This window comes from Carica papaya, chromosome 3 (assembly GCF_054855325.1).
Source record: "Carica papaya isolate Zhongbai chromosome 3, ASM5485532v1, whole genome shotgun sequence".
Taxonomy (NCBI): Eukaryota; Viridiplantae; Streptophyta; class Magnoliopsida; order Brassicales; family Caricaceae; genus Carica; species Carica papaya.
Window position 1 is genome coordinate 33,257,256 of NC_142311.1, and position 21,068 is coordinate 33,278,323.

At 36.5% G+C, this 21,068-nt stretch overlaps 2 protein-coding genes across 18 annotated transcripts in view; one reads left to right on the forward strand and one right to left on the reverse strand.

Moving 5' to 3' along the window:
• LOC110815060 (Magnesium transporter CorA-like family protein) overlaps nucleotides 1–10,132 on the reverse strand; it is an 18,136-nt gene extending 8,004 nt beyond the window's left edge. For 3 of the 16 annotated variants that reach the window (XM_088216635.1, XM_088216634.1, XM_088216636.1), the window contains exons 1-4: nucleotides 9,802–10,132; nucleotides 7,299–9,582; nucleotides 682–870; nucleotides 460–551 (exon numbers count right to left, since the gene is read on the reverse strand). In XM_088216635.1, coding sequence (XP_088072761.1) covers nucleotides 460–551; nucleotides 682–870; nucleotides 7,299–7,997 — 980 coding nt within the window. In that variant the 5' untranslated portion in view covers nucleotides 7,998–9,582; nucleotides 9,802–10,132. The remainder of the gene's footprint in view (nucleotides 1–459; nucleotides 552–681; nucleotides 871–7,298; nucleotides 9,583–9,801) is intronic. The other 13 variants (XR_015818043.1, XM_088216633.1, XR_015818051.1 and 10 more) reach the window with 12 other exon arrangements.
• A 717-nt stretch (nucleotides 10,133–10,849) lies between these two features.
• Nucleotides 10,850–20,914, forward strand: LOC110815033 (uncharacterized). Of its 2 annotated transcripts, XM_088216642.1 has the most exons (10): nucleotides 10,850–11,275; nucleotides 12,164–12,207; nucleotides 12,450–12,567; nucleotides 12,665–12,782; nucleotides 16,188–16,858; nucleotides 17,483–17,786; nucleotides 17,861–18,128; nucleotides 19,288–19,437; nucleotides 19,705–20,118; nucleotides 20,328–20,914. In XM_088216642.1, exons 1-10 carry the CDS (start codon nucleotides 11,086–11,088, stop codon nucleotides 20,616–20,618), a joined length of 2,568 nt encoding a protein of 855 aa, XP_088072768.1. In that variant the 5' UTR covers nucleotides 10,850–11,085; the 3' UTR covers nucleotides 20,619–20,914. The 2 variants fall into 2 exon arrangements, with proteins under 2 accessions (XP_088072768.1, XP_088072769.1); XM_088216643.1 differs by lacking the exon at nucleotides 12,164–12,207 and having other exon boundaries at nucleotides 11,135–11,275.
• The last annotated feature ends 154 nt before the right edge of the window (nucleotides 20,915–21,068 follow it).

Genomic DNA, 21,068 nt, shown 5'->3' on the forward strand with positions numbered 1-21,068 from the left:
GGTTTCCATGTAATCATACGAGGGAAAATCAAAGGTTTGATTTTATTGGAGGGGATAAAATGGTGATTTGATAACAAGAAAACCGTGTTGCTAACTTGATAATTGAACATAATGGATCACATACAATACAGTTGTAAATTGTGTATAATGTGCTTAATATTTAAATGCTCATCTGTATCTCGTCATTCTCTAAAAGATATAGCAGCTGCAGATCTGAATTAAGAACATAAACACTTCAGAAATCCATTCTTGTTGATTGATACTGGTAGGCAACATTAGAAGAGCTTTCATAAGACTAAAATTCAATTTTTTCCACAATACTACCAAATGAAGCCAACATTAAGAACTACATACAGGAATTATTATTATGCTTTTACAATCATCAAAATCATTTGAAACACATTTGATTAAAGTAAATGCAAGAATTATACACTTTTGCATCATTGAGGAAAACAGTACCTATCATCCCATCGTGCAAGATGGGAAGCTAGTTGTGCTATCAACTCATGGACAGTTTGCGGTACAAGATTACCCCCAGCAGTAAGCAGCTCCTGTAACAATTAGCAATCTATTGAATTCAATTACAGTACCTTCAAGGGTAGAAACTGAATTGCAAATGAACTTACAGGTAAAAACAGACAGAAACTGAAATTTGCAAAATTTGCATTGACAGCCACAAACCTGCACTTCTGTGATACCTAAAACATTAACATTTGATGCAAACCCTTTAACATGAAGGGCAGTTACTAAGAAATTCTGTGTCTGCCATGATCTTAGAACAATTGGTAGATCATCTTCATTGACAAAAGGATCGCCCACTGATTGACCTAATAGCTCAAATAACAGCCCACCAGCAACTCTGACAGGAACCTGCCAATTAATAAGGAAAAGATACAACTGCATTAGGTCAGCTGAAGAAATATTTATAAAGACTGCAATGAGCCAACCCTAGATAAAGAATTAATAAGGAAATAAGACATCATTTGAGCCATGTCCAAATATTTCTTTTTCAAAATTAACATATTTAACTCGTAATATACTTATTTCTTTTTGTAAATTTACATCAAAATTTCCATTTCTAGATAAATCATGTGGTAAAAAGTGTTTTAGATACTACCAATATAAAATAAAAAAATTTTACGATCTATATTGAAATTGAAAAAAAAAAAGGAATTTCTCCAATTACCAAAGCAATCTTGTGGTAGAAAATTAAGCATGACTCCAAAACAAGGGTTTGCAAAGCAAATGTTTGAAGATAAACAATTTTCCAAAAGGTTTTTTTTTGGATAAATTCATTATAAAATATATGATTGGGTTGGTGTTGTGAATCTTGTGAATCTTTAGATAAATTCATTACAAAATATAGGATTTATCTCTCTCTCTCTCTCTCTCTCTCTCTCTTTCTCCTTCTAAACCCTAACCCGTGTTCGGAATCTGTCGGCTGTCTAGGCCAACCACTACCCAAATATATCCATGAGCTCATATGGACGAAGGTTTCTCTATATTGAAGATAAATCCTTTGACTTATGCTGTGAAGGAAAGAAGGCGGAAGGATTGCGGATCATGGAGAACGGGCATGAGTTTCGAAGGTCGATCTTCTTAGATTAAGGAGGAATATGGTTGGTTTCTTGATGCGCTTGATGATTTTTGGTGGAAATGTAGACCGGACATATAGGCGAAGCACTTGGTGAGGAGGAACTACGAATTATGGATATCGTATGGATCAAACCAACGAGGGGAATATCTAAACCTGACCGTAAAGGAGATCGAAGAGTCAAGAGGATCTTCTTTTCGAGTGGAATGCAGGAGAGTGGGTGGTAGAAGCTAATGGTGGCAACGTATGAATTGGCAGATAGACTGGTAAAATCTCCTAAGCTTTATAAAGAAGGGGGAAGGAATAAAACGAAGCTACCAAAGGAAAATGTGAATAAGATGAAGTTTCCTTAGAAAGCCTCCTTCCATTGTCCGCATTGTAACACCCCGATCAACGTTAATGTCGTGATGGATTTTGAGGGCACGAAGAGTTACGCGGCAACGGTTCAAGCTGTTGATGGTAATGCATTTCGAGTAGGGCAAAGGCAATCCGAACGTGCTTCAAATCAGGTTGGCCCGAATAGGCATTACAGGTGAGGCAAAGAGCCCACAAACGGAGGCCAAAACGAAAATCTCAAATGTCATTTTGTTAAAAGGGGGGATAAGGCTGTCGTCTTGTTGGGCCGACCTCAGATTGACAAAAAAGATGGGTCAAGCGAAAAGAAAGGGTATACATGGAGAGAAAAAGAGAAATGGAAAATGAAGAAAGATGCTGATGGGAGCCTTATTTTAATCCCGGATCCGAATTGCTCTGTTAACCCGACCCAAGGTGGAACATCTTGCACTAAGGAAGTGGGATCTTTTTTACTCGAGGGTTCGAACGAAAATAGAGAAAAGGGAAGTGCAGAACTAGGTGTTTGTCGAAGAGAAAATGGCTGAAGAGAAAGTGGAAAGGGAGTCAGATGCTGAGTGTTTGGCGATGAGAGAAAGAGAGAAGAAGATGACATCTATTCAGTTTTCTCCACAATGGAGGACTTCGAAGGAGAAGGAAGGACTGACTTGGATTTTCCCGGTATGGAAAAGGAAGACATAATGGAGAACTATGACTTAATGGTGTTAGAGTCTGATGTTCTGGCTCTAGACACAACTCATGATGCGGAAATTGAAGAAATTCTCCAACTGAGTCTGGAGGGAGTCAACAAATCAACCCGTGAGGTGAAATACTGCTCTCAGTGTGTCATAAACAATGGCAACAAGTTCAGCAAAAAGATGGACGTTCTTTAAAATGTATGAAAAATTTATCGTATTTTTTTTCTCTGTAATTGAAAAAAGGGAAGTGCTTATGAGTAAAACAGAATCAGCTTTAAAAGAGAAGAAGAAAGTGAGCTGTGGTACCCTAAGGGAGCTTAAAAGGCTGGAATCATCTATTAGCTATGATGGAAAGAAAAAAGAGAGCAAGGCAGCTAGTGGGATTAGGATGCTATGTGAATGATCGGGAAAATCGTATCTTCAAATATCTGTAGGGTGAATAATAGAGGTAAAAAGCTTGTTATTAAAGGGTGTATTAAGAAATGAAAGTCTGCCATTGTGTGCCTGTAAGAAACGAAAATTGATGATTATTCCTCAATAAAAACAAACAGTTTATGGTGTGAGAACAACTGGGATTGGCATGCAATTCATGCGAAAGGTTCTGCTGGGGGGATGATCATATTCTGGAAGGAGGATTGGGTGAACTGTCTGGATGTCATCAAAGGCGAATGTACCATATCATGTATTTTTTAAAAATTGTAAGGGGGACACAGAGTGGATGTTCATCGGGGTCTATTATAGAGGCAACAAAGTGGAGAAAACTATTCTTTGGGATGTATTGGAGAAATGCAGAATTAAGTGGGGTGGCAGGTGGATTATAGGTGGTGATTTCAACTTGACTTTAAGAAGGGAGGAAAGGAGAGACAACAATTTCTCGGCAACAGAAGCTACTGAGTTTAAAGAGGTCATGGACAGGTTAGGGGTGGTGGATTTACCACTGTTCAAAGGGCAATGGACATGGTCCACTCAAAAAAGCAAGTCGAAAATTGATAGATTTTTTGTTTCCTTTAATTTCTTACTCGAGTAGACTAATGTAAGCCAGAAAACTCTTCCTCGTCGCACTTCTGATCACCATCCAGTATATTTGGAGGTCAAGGGGATCCAGTGGGGACCTGTTCCATTTCGGCTAGACAACAAGTGGTTGAGGAGTGATAATTTCCACAGATTGGTGAAAAATACTTGGAAAAATTTCGAAGTTGAGGGTTGTGCCAGTTTCAAACTTGCATACAAATTCAAGTTTCTGAAAAGTGCTATTAAAGTTTGGGCTAAAGAGGAGTTGATGAATGACAAGAGTAACTTTGAGAATATTTTGGTTGACATCAGCTCTTTGGATTCTAAAGAGGAAGAAAATGGTTTGGATGAGGAGGAACAAAATATGAAGGGTAATTTAAAGATTCACCTTGCCTCTTATTTGAAAGAGGAGGAAATGATGTGGAGACAGAAGTCTAGGGAGAAGTGGCCGGAGGAAGGGAACCGAAATACGAAATACTTCCATGCTTTGGCCTCTTATCGCTGCAGAATTAGCTATATTGAAGAGATTGTTATTGATGAAAAGAAAATTGGGGGGAAATGCTGCTTTCGCGAGGTTGTTAAAGGGTTTTTCGCAAACCTGTATTTGGAGACTCGTGATTGTTGACCTAAACTGGATGGCTTGTCATTTCAAAGTATTTCTACAGAGAGCAGACAATATTTAAAAGAAGAATTTACAGCGGAAGAGATCCTTGAGGGGTTAAATTCATGTGATGATAATAAAGCTTTGGATCCCGATGGTTTTAGCATGAACTTTCTGCAGTGTTTCTGGCCTTTGTTGAAAGAGGATATTTTGGCTGTTTTCGAAAATTTGCACTCTAAGGGTAAGTTTATTAAATCTCTTAATACTACCTTTATTACCCTCATTCCCAAGAAAAGTGGTGCTAATGAATTCAAAGATTTTAGACCCATAAGCTTGATTGGATGTATATATAAGTTTGTTGCTACGGTGTTGGTTAGAAGATTAGTTAAAGTGATAGGGGAAATAATCGGAGATTGTCAACATGCTTTTGTGGGTGGTAGGCAGATTCTTGATGTTGTTATGTCTGCTAATGAAACGGTTGATGATTTATTGATTAATAAAAAGGATGGCTTGGTGTGTAAACTTGATATGGAAAAAGAATATGATCACGTGAATTGGAATTTTGTGGATTACATGCTCTTGAGAATGGAGTTTGGACAGAAATGGAGAAAACGGATGAAAGTTTGTGTCACTACCACTTCTTTTACTATTTTAGTAAATGGGGGCCTTTCAAATTTCTTCAATGTTTCAAGAGGATTGCAGCAAAGCGATCCACTATCCCCCATTTTGTCTATAATAGTGATGGAGGCTTTAAACAAGTTACTCAATAGGGCTCATGAGTAGAAACTGATTAGGGGTGTTTCGGTGGGAAGGAGATGGGCTACTATTGAAGTTTTTCATCTTTTCTTTGCCGATGATACCCTAATTTTCTGTCAACAGGATTTGGGAAACATGCTACATTTGATATGCGTGCTTATGTGCTTCCACACTGTTTCAGGACTCAAGATAAACTTACACAAGTCTGAAATGGCAAGAATTGGTGGTATTGGGGATTTTGGGTCTTTTGCTATGATCATGGGGTGCAAAGAGGTAAAATTTCCCTTCAAATACCTTGGCCTTCCTCTCGGTGCTAGGTATAAAGATCAAATGTCTTGGGAACCGGTGATTGAATTGTTTGAAAGAAGATTTGCAGGTTGGAAAAAGAAATTTCCTCTCAAGAGGGGGAAGATACACTTTAATAAAAAGTACTTTGGTAAATCTCCCAATATACTTCCTATCAACAATTACTATCCCCGTTAAGGTGTCTAAAAGATTGAAAGCAATACAATGTAGATTCCTTTGGGATGATAGTGAAGAGGAGAGAAAGTATCATCTTGTGAAGTGGGAGGATGTCAAAGAACCTATCAATTATGGAGGGTCTTGGAATTAGGTCCGTGGTTAACATGAACATCGCTCTACAGGGGAAATGGCTTTGGAGATAAATGACAGAAGAAAATAGTTTATGGAGAAAGATTGTTCATTCTCATTGGGGCACGTACATGGATAGGAAGGAGATCAGTAAGATTCTAGCTAACATGGAAGAGGATTGTGAAGGAAAATATTGATGTAATGGTACAATTTTCAGCAATGTGTTGGAAATTGGGGAGCGAAACAGAATTGTTTTTTGGGAAGATAATTTGATTGGGGATGGTTGTCTCAGTAGGAAATTTCCCAAAATTTTCAACATAGCCTAGTCAAAACAGATGTTTGTTGAGGAAGCATACCGGGATATTAACGACAACATTGTTTGGTCTATCAACGTCAGTAGGAACTTGAATGATTGGGAAATTTATAAATTTGAGGAATTAATGAAGTTGTTGACAGGGTAGAGTGTTTCTAATTGTGATAACCGGCCTGTATGGAAGAGAAAAAAATGACATTTTTTCTGTCAAGTCATATCACCACTTTTTATGCAGAAAAAAGAATGTGTCTATATATAATTTTCCAGCAAAACAAATTTGGAAAACCAAGGCTCCGCCTCGCATTGCTTTTTTTGCCTGGGAGGCATGTTAGAAGAGGATTTTAACTATTGAAAAGCTGAGAATTAAAGGAAGGGTGCTGATTAATGGTTGCTATTGTTGTTTAAAAGCTGAGGAAATATGTAACCACCTTCTATTATGTTGCCCGACAACATATAGATTATGGTGCATGGTATATGGTCTTTTGGGGATTGACTGGGTTATGACAGGGTCTGTGGAGGAAGAAATTTGGGCTTGAGATCAGCTATATATAAAAATAAGATTGCTAACTTGATTCAATAGACTGTCTTCAGGGTCATTTGGAAGAAGAAAAATAGTACAGTTTTTAATAACATAGAGAGTAGTATCTATAGTTTAAAAGATAGGTAGATTCATTATTTTAAATTTATTTTGTTAGGTCATGACATTATCAGTTATGTGAATTTTAGAAATATCATTGATATGTTAACACGATTGTAAATCTTTTGTAAATGAATGGTACTCCTTTTTGGTACTATATTAATATATACTACTTTTTATCTATAAAAAAAAAATCTTGTGGACTTAGTGTGCCGATAATATAATTAGTCTTTACATATTTTCAGAAGTATATCAAAATTCTATATTGTGCAACCAAAAGGTGGATAAGTGAAAGTGTGAATGTCTAGTTCAGTGATTGTGTAACTCTGGCCTCATTTAGAGGTCCAGATTTCAATCTCAAACATAAGCTGATTTACAAATAATAAAAAAAATTTACACATGAATGAATATACCTTTTTTTGGAAGAAAAACATTAACTAAAATTTTACCAAGTTTTAACCAAAATATTCAATTGCTACATTAAAATTAATATAAAAAATATATTTCCATCAAAAAGTTTGCAGCAGTATGTACCAAAATAACATATTATAAGGGGAACATTCATATCCACAAAGAAAAAGCTCTGGACCATGACATATATGAGAAAACCAAATAAAATGAATCTCTTTTTTGGATTGTGTTACCTCAGAAAGGACAAGATTAGGTCTTTAAATACCACTAAAGAAAATCCACAACTAAAGCTCAACAGTGCAAAAAACATCAATCAACATTATAATGGACCTTCAAACATTAGACAAGAAATTTACCTCATATAAAAGATGCTTCATTCGTTCACTTATCAGCTTGCTTTCATCTCGCAAAGCAAGATTGATAGCAGGATGTAACCACTGAGCATTATTCAACCACGAACTTATGAATGGGTTACCTGCATCTACATGACACCACCAGGTGGGGCCTGCAGGTCTTTCCCAGTAGGGAGCTGCCAAATCTGCTACAGGGACATCATCTTTGTAACCTATGACGTCGACAGGCCATAAAGCCCAGCCAGCGTCAACCTGCACTGTTTTAACAAGTTCAGAAATTCTGGCCCAGCCGATTGGCATCCAATAACTTCTTGGGAAACTTTTATTGCCACTTATATTGCTTGACTGAGACTCCAGACTACAGTGGTTGCTTACTGAATCTCTAGCAGTTATTGTAGATTCTACAATGGGTGGAGATGCAGCTAAGTTGGTACCACTGGTTCTAGAGGACAAAGAATTTCGTAGCTCATGCATGGGGCCTTCTTTTTTAGGTGCATCTTCAACTTGTGCTGACTGGATTTTTGAGCCAGAGTTACTCTGGTGCAATTTCTGATGGCCTTGAACATACTCAAAAGCACATATAAGTCCCTTACTCCAAAGATCATTCCCCAACATGAGATCTCGACTTGACTGGGTTTTATTCTCTTGCTTGTTCATCTGATTACTCAAGGATGGTAAATGATTGTCACTAGCAACAATCATAATGGGCTTCTACAAAGCAATAGATGGCAGTAAATTGAATCTGTGCATCCACTTGAGAAATATCAAGATAAGCCCTTTTCTCTCTTTTTCTTCTTTTAAATAAGTGAGAAAAGAGAGGAAGATGACAAAAAATGCATACCCTAAGAAGACCAGTACTACTAAACATTTTTTTTAATGTAACAGTAACAAATGTATTAAAATTGAGATACCAAGGGGATACTGCCCATGTATAAAATATTTATAAGTTAGTCATTATATCAACTATGTATCCAAAATCCTCCGTCACATGTAAATCATGGCCGCCCAATAAACTATACCCAAAATAATGAAACCACCTGTCCTTAACTTTGTGAATATCATTTTCGACACCCTCAAAAGCCCTCCTATCTCTCTTTCCATATAACCCAAAACAAAGTCAAAGGAATGATTGTTATAAATGCTCGTGAGAAGGACATCATAAGTTAAGTATCGAATGTCATCAACTCCAATCAGATTTTAAAAAATTAAAAATACCTGCTGTTATGTACTTCAACTACCATGCCACCACTCTTTGGCTGTAAGGAAAATTAAAATAATTAATCTTAAGAGTATTGTCAGCACTAAGCTAGTTGTTCCAAAGCATCAGGTCACCTTTTTCATCGGATGATGAACCAAGTATTGTTTGTGAACTAAAATTCAGAATAGGAGTAATTTCCAATTATCAGTTAAACAATAACTTATCATAGACCCGATATCTATAAATTACAAAGGGTAGGTGGCAAATGAGTAAGGGAAAATAGTTGTTGTCTGAGTCATGCATGATGTTAGAAGGAGAGATGACCAGCCTGGGTGATTTCCTAAATGATAGCAACCATATAAAGAAGCCAATTGCCTTCAGTTCTCAACATCATATTTCGCAATCTCAAAATGACTTCATTAGAAGGGAAAAAAAAAAAAGGCGGTAAGTCTCCCCAAATCACATAAAGATATAATTAAGTCAAACTAAAACTTGAAGTAAAGAACCAAATAGTCTACATTTCACATATTATAATACATGCAACAATTAGTCAACCAACAAAAGGAAGCTATAACTGAACATGCTAAAGTTACAGAAATAAACTCGAGAAAATTACAAGGTGTAAAAATATGAAGCAATAGAGGGATAACATACTCTTATATTTAATATGTATTTCTGCATATCATCATCGTTGCATCTTCTTGAATAATTAGAGTTCAACAAACTAATATTTTGTGAGATTAGAATTCCACTAATCTTTTGTGACATTTTACATAGAACATTTGGCTTAGAGCAAACTATACATTTGAATATTGCTTCTATCTGCACAAAAGGGAGTGCAAAGAAAGCAATGTAGAATGATCCGTGTCAGATAGATCAAGCAAAGCGCATTTGAGCTTTTAGCTCGAACTAAACCAAGGGGTGTTTTTCCAGCAATTTGGATGTGTAAGCAATCGTTTCCATTTAATTACTAACAGTTTATTCGATATACGTACCAGTAGAATATTCTATGGCAGGAAATGATTCTAATTTCCAGTACGTGCAGCGAAATTCCCCTACAACCGAAATGATGAAAACACGGGAAATGAACTGCAAAGAAACAAATAAATAAATGGAAATCAGAGAGAACGCCTAACTGTGATTATAAACAAATCAATAACACAATAAATCAACACCTAAACCCTAAAAAGACGGTTTGTAATCGACCATAAACAACAAATTTCTGTTTGGCTGCCGAGAAAGCAAAATATAGAAAACGAAGAAAACAAAAGGAAGTACAGCATAATGTAGCTAAAAGAAACTCATTACTCGTAAACCAAGGAAGAAAACGATCGATAAATCTCGTTTTCTTTTCGACGAATTCCCCAGGCACCAAACAGATAGGAAGAAATTGAAATATCCAAATGCGAGATGTCGCCTGAGCAATAATAGGAAGACTCTTTCTTCTCCATTGGAATAAGTAGTAGCTAAAACTAGGACTAGATTAGAGAAGGGACTAAGTTGCGGAAGCGGTGAGGTTTGGAGGAGCATGCATCACTGCACGTGGAGCTCGGTCTTCGTTGTTTGCAGAGGAAGGAATTGAGACGATGGTCAATGGAAATTGACCGTTTGATCGAGCTGGTCTGGAGTGGGAATAATTTATTTTTTTCAAGCTATTTGCGTAATAAATTCAAAATTTATGGGTGAATTTATAATTTAAAACTTTTATCTAAATTAATCAAAATTAAAAGTTAATTATTTAAATACAATCTTATAATCCTCGATGCAAATTGTGATTAAAATAATTAATTATGATTATTTAAGACATAATTGAATTTCTTTTTCTAAGTATTTTTTATTTAAATCTACGAAGTTAGATAAGATTTTTAATTACTTAGAATCAGATACGATTTTTAATAAATAGATATTACATTATTAATTAAATTTATTTTATTATACTTTAACATTTAGTTAATAAAAGAATTAAGAAAGTTCTACATTATAATTTAATTACTTTTACATTATTATTTAGTAAATAATCACGACAAATGTGATTAAAATACTGGAAGACAAAGTACCCAAAAATCTTAAATTAATTATTAATTATTAATTAATCATGGTATTAGAAAAACCACAAGTGATTCGATGGATCCAAGCTCACACAAACCGTCGGGTCATCTCACCATCAGAACCGTTGACTTATATATCAAAGAGCGTTACCCTGGGCCCCATTGATGGACGGGTGGATCTTATCCGAAAGAGTCGGTTATGGTTTTAGCTGTCGTGGAGATTACATCACAGTCGGTGAGACCCGGAAGACGTTCTCAAATTACTGAAAATCAGTACACAAGGAGAAGAAAAGAAAAGGAAAAAAAAAGCCGCTGTGTGTATATATATATATATGTGCGTGTGTGTGTGTGTGTGTGTGTGTGTGTGTGTGTGTGTATATACATACAAAAAGGGAAAAAAGAGAAAAACGCACAGAGAAAGAATTGAAATATTTCTCCTTTTTTTGTGTGTGTGTATATATATAATTGTGAGGAGGAGAGAGAATAGGTTATTGTTTGATCTGATAATCTTCAAGGGGGAGCCGCAGAAACAGAGAGAAAAGGAATGGGGAGTGACAGCAAAACCAACGGTGGAAGTGGCGGCGGAGGGGCGCAGATTCCGGGGACTGCGAAGAGGATAGTGCAGAGCTTGAGGGAGATGGTGAACAAGAACTGTACGGACGCTGAGATCTACGCCGTCCTTAAAGACTGTGCTATGGACCCTAACGAGGCCGCTCAGCGGTTACTATCTCAAGGTCCCTTTCCCTGTCCTTCTCTTCCTTTCTTTTGGTTCCTGGCTCTCTATCTATCTTCTTTGAAGTGAGATAATCCTTATGTTCTGTTGCTATCTGTTTGGTTTCCGAGAAAAAGGTTAACGGATAGTTGAAGAGTGGTTCTTTGTTTCTTGGGGGGACGAAGCCGCAACTTCTTTTTCTCCCTCGATAGATTGTGGCTTTGAAGATGATGCAAACGCTTGAATTTATGTTCAATCGAAGTCATTCTTTCAACGCCCGCAGTTTCCCCCTTCATTTTTTTTTTCTTTTGCTTTTGGTTTATTTTCTGTTGCGTTCTGCTTCTTCAGTGAGAAATTGTTCGTAAAGAGAAGTTCTTTCCATCTTTCTTTGGCGGATTACATCACTTTAATATCGTTCCAGCACGAGGCAATATAGGGTGCTTGTTTGTGAACGCTTTCGTTCTTCTCTAAATTTCTTCAGTGTCCAGTTTTTTTCTTTTTGGCTAATCTTTTGTGTTGCTTTTGTTTGTCGCTTTATACACAAAAAAGGACTTGAACCTTTATAATTTTTTAAAAAAAAAAATTTCCCTCGCTTAATAGCTAAACAAGGTGCCTGCAAGTTTTGTGGATTTTTGGTTTCTGCTTCAGGGTTTATTGGTTGCCAGAGAGACGAACTCAACTGCATACAAAGAAACTGAGAAGGCATTTTACGTTTGCCATATGCTTGGCTTTCGATACTACTAAACCGATTTCTAATCATGATATTGTATTATTTAGTTATCTTATAAGTATTTGGGGCTTGGTTGTCCTATGTATTGTTGAAGTGTAAAGCTTTGATGATAGTTCCACCGTTATTAACATTGATCCGAAAGGGTAAGCACTAAATACTTAGCATGTTCTGGTTGTGTAGATACTTTTCATGAAGTAAAGAGCAAGCGTGAAAGAAGGAAAGAGGTAACATCTCCAGATGCACCTATTTTTTAGTTTTATTTCTTTAGATTTTTGTCTTCAAGTCCACTCCTTGATTCATTGTTTTTCCTTTTCATGTTCTTCCCTGCCTAAAGGAATTGTTCTATAACCTTACATTTTGCACATTTGTCACATTGGCTTGAACTTTTCTTGTTTTTTTTTCTCCTTTGCATCATATGAACTTTCTGTTTTTATTAGCAATATTCATCAATATGCCAATTTGTCAGATGAAAGAGACACAAGAATCAAAAGCTCGCAGTAATGGCACTTCCAATTGGGGAGGTCGAGTTGGGAGTGAACATGGTGTTGTGAGAAGTGGATCAACGAATAGCAGCAGCACTATTGGTAGGGTCATCTAGCTTTTTAACAACTGTCTGCATCATACATATTTAGAATTTATACATCTTTTGGTACTGTATATAATTTGTTCTCCTCCTAACAGAGCTCGGTAAAGCTCCTTATCGAAAAGAGAATGAGTCTCTTGCTTCTTCACTTCATTCATATACTTCTATGTCTCATGCATCAACGAAAACTTTGAACGACCAAGCTTCATCATACAGGTTCGTTGAACTGAAGTCAATACTTCTTTTGTGCCCTTAGTTTTTGTTTTCTTTGAATGCATTGATTTGAATTTTCCTTGCAACAGAACAGTTCCAGAATGTGATAAGTTTAGATTGTTTAAACAAATTAAAAATTTCTATTATACTATTTTAGAAGTATATTATTTTAATTTTAGTAACTTTAGAATTATATTTTTTTAATATCAATTTTTCTTATCTGTCTTAGTAGTATTATTTTCTAATCTCATTAGTATTAATATTTCTTCGTTTAGTCTTATGCAGGTAAGTTTACTTATAGAACATTATAAATGTCTTTATAACTTCACTTTTTTTTATACAAACTTCAGTTATTTAACAAATAGTTAGAAAGTTTGTCAATTTTTTAGTTGTGTGATGTAATCAACTCTTGAGTATGATGTTTAGGACTTTTTGGATGTGATATCTAATAACCTCTTGGTGTAATGTCTAGGTTTTTATTATCAAATCTTTAAGTAGGCAAATTAGCACTAATTTGTCTTGCCTCAACTGGTACCAAAGCTAAAAGTTCGTATGCTAGATATCCAAATGCTATGCCAAGACATGTTTGAGCTAAAAAAAATTCTCAAAAACAGAAACTCAAAGAAACCTAATTGCAAATCCTCAACACCCCAAACTGCCATTCACCCATCTGCTCACTAGCCATCGTTGACATTGAATGACATGCTAAACTCCTCAAGTCCCTTAATAGTATAATACCTTAGTTTATCCTTCAAGAATGATGCTTAAGAAGCCATTGGTTGAGTAAGTTAGAAAATCTTGAACAGTTTGTCTATTAATGCAAAACTTGCCTTTGAAATATCATAAAAAAAGGCCATAACATTGCAATATTTCATCTTACAAGCCCCTATATCTTTCCAAAGCAAAAATTGTATCCTCGTTCTAAGGCGTTTTACTCTTGCCCAAAGCAAAGCAAAGAGGATCATCCCATCCTCAACCATGTAATGTGGTTGAAATTGATACTTGAAATTTGTAGCATTATTTTTCAACAAAATGGCCCACACACCATAGAAAGTGTCCCCTTCAAACAGCACCTTATGCTCTGTTTTCCTTCCTGTATCCAAGTAGATTAAAAATCTTCAAGTTGGGGGAACTCTAGCACAACCCCAGACAAAAGAAACAATTCGTTCCACCATGCATAGAAACACATTAAACAAGTATCAGGAGAAAGAGCTCTATGAGTAGTTGACTTCCAAATAATTTGTTTTGGCTTTAATCCTATTTAAAACAATAGCCAAGCAAAAAAAAAAAAAAGATTTACATGTATAAACACCAAAGATTCAAGGCTCCAAGTTCAACTATTAGGAATATAGGTCGAATAAAAATTGTTAAGAATGTTCATGAAGACATGAAATCTCTCTTTTCTTTATCATTCATTCTTATATCATTCTAAGTTACGGGAAAGAAAAAAGTTCCAAATCGATTTCCTATCAGGAAATTCATAGAACTGGAGATAGGTGCAAAATGTCTCAAAGATGGATGATATGGATGAGGAAGATGAGTAGCGAAGCAAAAATCTTCCCTCCAATAATATTCTGAGAAGAGAAAATGAGGTTCATTGCCCACCTTGCAAAGAAGCATAGGGGGAAAGGAATCAAGGAATGAATTTCTAGGGGCGTATGATGGTAGAATTGGCCTTGGTGTCCCAACCATTGTGGACTAACCTGAACTTTTCACTATCCTGTACCAGAGCAATTTAACCACAAGAGCAAGGTTCTTTGATGTACAATTGAAATACACATATTTTTTTATTGCAATATACGTCCATCTATCTAGTTATTTCTAGAACTTCCTCTCACCCGAAATCACAGAAATCTCTCCCACAATTTTCTATATCAATCTGGATTTTAAACAAAGATACACACGAAAGAGGGATACAGGGAAGGCAAGCTTGAAGGGTGATGAACCAGCTCTTAAATCCTATCATCAAGATGCATGGACTGTACGGACTACCACCAACTTGTTTAGAAAGGCGATACTATAGTTTTTCATTGAATAAGGAATTCTCCGTATGACAAAGAATTCTGGTTGTTATGGAAATACCTTTACCGAGGCATTCTAGCAAGTCAAGGTTCCCTTCAAAGGTGAAGGTTTTTGTGCTGCAATTGCAAATTGGCTTAACACTAATGAGTTGCTACAAATTCATCGATTTAGTCTCTTGACATGTGGGTTTCTCTTCCTTCTTTGGATTGTTTCATGAGCGCAGACTTTGGTGGTTTCCAGATTAAGGCCAGACTATTGTGGCGAGGAGTGTCTTTAGCTGGTCTTTGGACTATTTAGATAGAAAGAAATATGCAGATTTTGTAAGACTGTCCTTTGTTGGACAGCCTCATCTGGGACAAGACAACATATCTGGCTTTCCTTTGGGCCAAGACTCATGGGAATCCTCTGACATCTCCCTCACCGTCTTCCATAAGAGCTGGGATGCTATAGTCATGTGATTTGTTTTCTATTTACTTTTTTGTTCTCTTTTCCTTCTGTTTCAGCAGAATATCTTATCTGTTGTTTTTTTTTTTTGTAATGTTCCCTTCGTTATCTTAATAAAATTTCTTTCTCTAGTTTTAAAAAAAGGAATGCTCCATTTTCAGAGTTTCCTCATGCATGTCCAATGTTGAATGGGAAAAAAGATTGTCCTTATAAATTAAGAACGCATCATTTATTACTCGGTGAAGGTATTTCATGAAAATGTCCGTTTTTGGAGCAATTTTTAGAAACTATGAAGTGTCAACATTAAAAGCTTGCTTAATTTTGTAAGTCATTCATGTACTCGGCGTATATTTTTGGAGAATTTTAATGATGATATCTATATTTTTTTTTTAAAAAAAAAAAGAGTTTCCTCATGCATGTTCCCATTCTGACTGTTCTTTTTTTCGAGAAGTTAATGTTCAAATTTTTCAATAAGAAGCAGCCTCCCTCCTCTTCACAATCAGACAAAGTCCTCCGCTCTCTCTTCCAAGTCTGTGGCCCTCAGACTGTGCGTACTTCTCATGTTTGACAGACATTGGATATTTGAAGTAAATCCTATGTAATTGTTCATTTTAGTATATGTTATATACTGGGGTTTATTAAGCTAAGAAATTTATGACCATATCTGGAGTTTTGTAGACATGACCTAGCTATGCCTGATCTTGTTCCATTTTACTGTGACTCAATTTCTGATTGATTATGACTTTTATTCATGTTAAAGAAATATGTTTAAGTAGCATTAAAAAGGAAATTATTTCAGGTGTGCCTGTAAATGAAGGTTTTGTAACATTCAATCATTACAAGTAGTTGATGCTCTACAGTGTTCTGACTCTACCCTTTGTTGGTTTGCTGCTTGCTGTAATATCTCATTATTTGTTTCTGCTTTTCTTAAATCCTTTGCAGTGATTCTTTAAATGCTGATAATGGTAGACAATCAGTAGGAACAGGTGATTATATCTCATCATCGGTGCCACCATCTCCAAGACTTCAACCTACTTTGTTGGCAGCCAACTCAGGGCATGTTTCCATGGCTGACATTGTGAGGATGGGTAGGCCTTACAATAAAGGTTCTCAAATATCAACTGATTCATCTCAGGATACAGTTGCCATAAACTCATCTCAGTACCATGCAAAACCTGCCCATGCCCCAACACCTCCTCGATCAGAGATGCATGAGGATATGCATTCTACACATCAGTCTGGTGTTTCAGAGGTTATTTTGGACGAACATGATTTTGATAATGAATGGCCGATGATTGAGCAAGTAACAGTTGCTACTCCAACACCTGCCTTTGATGCATCTGCCACAGTCTCAGATGCCAAGTACTATAATGAGTCTCTAGTACATGGCGATATAGCTAACTTGCCGGATAACTCCCGATTAGATGAAGCTGTAGCATCAAAGAGGACTTTTTCAGGTGAAAATGTTGATAACGATTTTACTTTGGCTGCTTCAGCCACTAGCAGACACTTACTGGTCACTGGAACTGAGGGAGCATTTAACGGTGATGGAAAGTTGCTTAACGATAAGAATTCCAGTGATTCTCATGGGTCCATGCATGAAAATCAAGAAGGTAATTATTCGTTTCCTTTATCTGTGTGGGTGTTCATCTTTTACTTCTTTTTGACCATCAAGTACCTTAGTTTTCTTTGGGATGCAAGTGCTGCAATTTGAAGGATGGCTATTCCATCTGCAATATCTACTTGTATTTTTTAAAAAATCCAAGTTGATAAAGGTGATGAATGGTGGTCACCTGAGTCTGGGGTAATCTATGATGTAGAAGTTTTGATTACTTGGTTTAGCAACTGATAGAGGCAAAAAGTTAATAATTATTTTATTTCTAAAAATCTAATCATTTATATTAATGCATCAATATCCCCCCAACTGTAGTGCTTACTTATGATCTGATGGTTATAAGGTTTCTAGGTTCTAGTGGCTAATGGACGGGGGAAATGGCTAAACTATTTATTTTGAAGATTTCCTTCCTGATTTTAATATGCGCCTCTCCCTAGTATTCTGCATTTTTGTGCGTTGTTAAGATTTGGGTTTGGGTATTTCTTAGAGTAATTAATGCATGTTATCCACTATACTCTATTTTGTTTCTGCTCTCCGAGGAAGTGGATTTTGCCACTGACTGGAATTTTCCTTTCTTTTTTTTCTTTCCTGCTTCTTTGATTTAGTTGAACTTTGTTTCCAGGTGATTCTGCATCTCTTACTGATGATGCCAGTGTAGCTGTATCGTCAGCTACTGTGAGTTTGCAGCAACTAAGCATAGAGAAGAATGAGCCGGTGGTTCCCCCTGCAGAAGATAACTGTGCGGTGGTGCTTCCAAATTATCTACAAGCCTTGGCTGCTGACTGTTCACATCTCAGTTTCGGTACCTATAGGTCTGGCAATGCTTCTGCTCCTTATAAGGCACCTGGATGTTATACCGTGATAAATGACTTGGAGGAGACCTCTGCAGGGAGAGATAAGCCACCTGCTGCACATTTAGACAGCAGGCATGAGTCGGTTGGCATAGTTCTATTAAATGTACACCTTGTTTCTTTTGTTTCATTGTACATTTTCCTTGCAGAAATTCAGGGTGTCATGGTGATAGTGATGTTGGAGACATGTATGATCATCATATAAAAGCTGCAGATACTAGGAACTGTGATTTGCCTGTAGCTGTACTTAAAGAGCTTCTGACCCAGAATATTCCTGAAGCAACTACAAGTCAAGAGCAAATCCCATCATCATCATCAGCAGATTCTAGTTTGAGGAATATCCAACAATCAAGTCAACCATCGACTTTCTTGATAGACTCACATGCTAGAAATATTTCCTACCTTCCAAATGAAGTGGTAATACCATTGCAACATGATATAATTCCTGTCTTTTTTCAATTTAGGTGTTTTTTTTTTCTTTCCAAATGAATAGGAATTATCTGTCTGCATGAATTGCTATAAGTACGCAGAAATAATGTGAGCATGAATTTCTTGTCATGTTTGGATAGCTTTTATGATGCTGGCAGAAATCTATTTTGTTTCTCTGTCGCTCTTTTATATTGAATGCTTCTTTTGGTTCCAGGCAGGTTGATGAATTTAGCTGTATGAGAGAGCTTTTTTTTTGTGAGAAAACGAGAATTATATAAACCAAGGCATGCAACCCAATTATGATAAGCTTTATAGATGAATCAAAATGTCAATAGGGTCTCTTATATTATGGAAGATTCTTGTAAGCATATCTTTTAGTTGACTAAGCAAGCATGGGTGGATTCTTATGAACATCAAATCAAACACCCTGTTAGAGTTATATATGACTAGTTCAATGTGCTGTAGACACATTTGCACATATGTGAGATATACATGTATCTTTAATGGTGTTACGATCTATGAAGCTGATGGCAGTTTGTTTGAGTATTTAGGTTTAGTTGAGTGAGGCTGTTAATCTAAGTTTAAACCACATTGTGTACAAATTTGTTTTCCGTTTTGGTAGTATGTAAACTTTTACATTTGCGATATTTACTTTTAAATTCCTTTTTCTTTCTTAAATGGTACATGGACTCCGTAGTTGCAACTTTGTGATCTTTTTTCTCTTTCTGGGTATAAGTTTATGCAATCAACTGCTGTTCTTTCTACTACTTTTGCATTTCTTTTCTTTTTATTGAAAGAAAAAAGACAGTATGTATAAAAAGGACACCTAGGGGATGCCAACTCTGTACAAAGAGTAAGAAACAGAAGTTAAAAGATAAATAAAGGTTCCAAGATCTCTCCAAAAAGGATAGGCTGACCTCTAAATCAAAAAAAGAAAAAAAAAAAGAAAACTTGTGGTCTGGAACCAAAATAAGTAAAAAAACTTAAGGTCTGGAACCAAGGGTCTTATAATATTAACAAATTAAGAGACTGTCACAAAAATTCAAATATTTTTTTCTTTTGGCGTAACCCACAATATACTCTTGAACTTCAAACTGCAGAAGTCGGGTTAAATATAACTTCTAACTATACATTTATTCTTTTACAGCGGCCATACTCAAATTCTATTCCATTTGATTTGCTGGCAACAACTGTTCAATCTTTGCGACCAAGAGATTCTACATCCTTTCTAAGTGCACAGCCAATGCCTGCAAGATATGGCAGTACAATGAATAACCAGCCCATGTCTGTTTCAGAGGTAGGATCCTAGTTACTGATCTATGCTATCGGGAGGGGTGAAGAAAAGCTATTGACCATGTTTCATAACAGTTACTATTAGATATTTTGGATGGACATATTGCAAAGTTCCCCACTATCACTGATTTGTGATTGTTGTGGTTTCGATGATTAACCTATATGGTCTGTTCTTTCAGGCTGCATTTGCTTCAAACTGGGAGTTAATTTTTTTTACGCAAACTCAATAAGGGATGTGAGCCTTATGAAACTGTTTTTTGACATTATGCAGGGTTCAGGTATCTTTTCGTTGACCCAGCCATCCACACAGGTTTTGCCTGGTGGAAACCTGGCAACAGGACCTATACAGCCTCAGTACTTACCAACAAATTCGTACTCTGATGCTGTAACTCCTGCAATGACTCAGAGCTATGCATATATGCCACCTCCCCAACAAGTATATGCAGACAGCAGTGCAATTCATGAATCTCTGGCAGGCATGAAGTACAACCTTTCAACTCACAGAGGTGATGTGAGCATACACAGTTTGCCAAATTCAATTGCTACTTCTGGTTATGGAAATTTTGGAAGTCCTACCAACGTTCCTGGAAGCTTTCTGCATAACCTGTTGAATGCTTCAGGCGGTGCCTATGATGATGTTTTGCGTGCACAGTATAAAGATGGCCAGAATCCCATCTTACGTCAGGTAATTTGTACCAGTGTATTGCTATTTACCTCTGTTCTTTGTTAAATGTGTGATCAATACAAAAAGAATGATGACGGTATTATATTTAGTATGTGCATGCCAAACCAGATATCTTCAAGCTTAATGTTATTGTCCCTCTTCTTAATTGATCTTCTTGTTGTTGTAGCCTTTATTTGTTCATCCTTTTGAGTATATTCTTGTCTTAACAGAATGATAGTAGTGCAACTTGGAACTATGGGCCTAGTTCAAGAACAATGTCAGCTGTTCCAGACAGTGGCTACTACAACATACTGGGACAGAATCAACAGCACGCTAGATACCGACAGAATCAGCAGCCCCCACAACAGTATGGAGGTTTGGGGTATCCAAATATTTATAATACAGAATTGAGGATTACAAGAGAACAGCAGCTGCAAAGCCTCAGTGATTTGAGTCTAAGTGGATCTCAAGGTCCTTCAAGTGTGCAATCGCCAAATCAGATTTGGCGGCCCGGCTACTAACACCATGATGATGCAGTTCTTTTTTCCTGTATTTTTTTCAGCAGGTATTGTAGTGAGTTTGATAGTGGGGAATTAGGTGTTAATTAGAGTTTCATCAAATATTTCCTTTCGAGGATTGCCAATGTCCCATTGTACATACTCCAAAATTGTGTTTGCCGTGTCCCTGTAGCCTGATCTCTGTGGTTAGGGTTAGATAGGTAGCTTGCTAACTAGTTTGTTCATTGTGCAAGGGGCTTTTGACTGGACAGTGGAGAATTTAATAGAAGGAACAAAAAAAATCAACTTAGTGGAATGCATCCATTTCTTATTATTAGGCTTTTACAGTTAATCAATGTTTTAACCCTATTATTTGAACTTATAAAATATGGTGTGTGGTGGTGGCCTCTGCTCCACAAACTCTAAATATGTTGGGAGAATATTTATATGCTATATGGGTATCTGTTAAGGGGG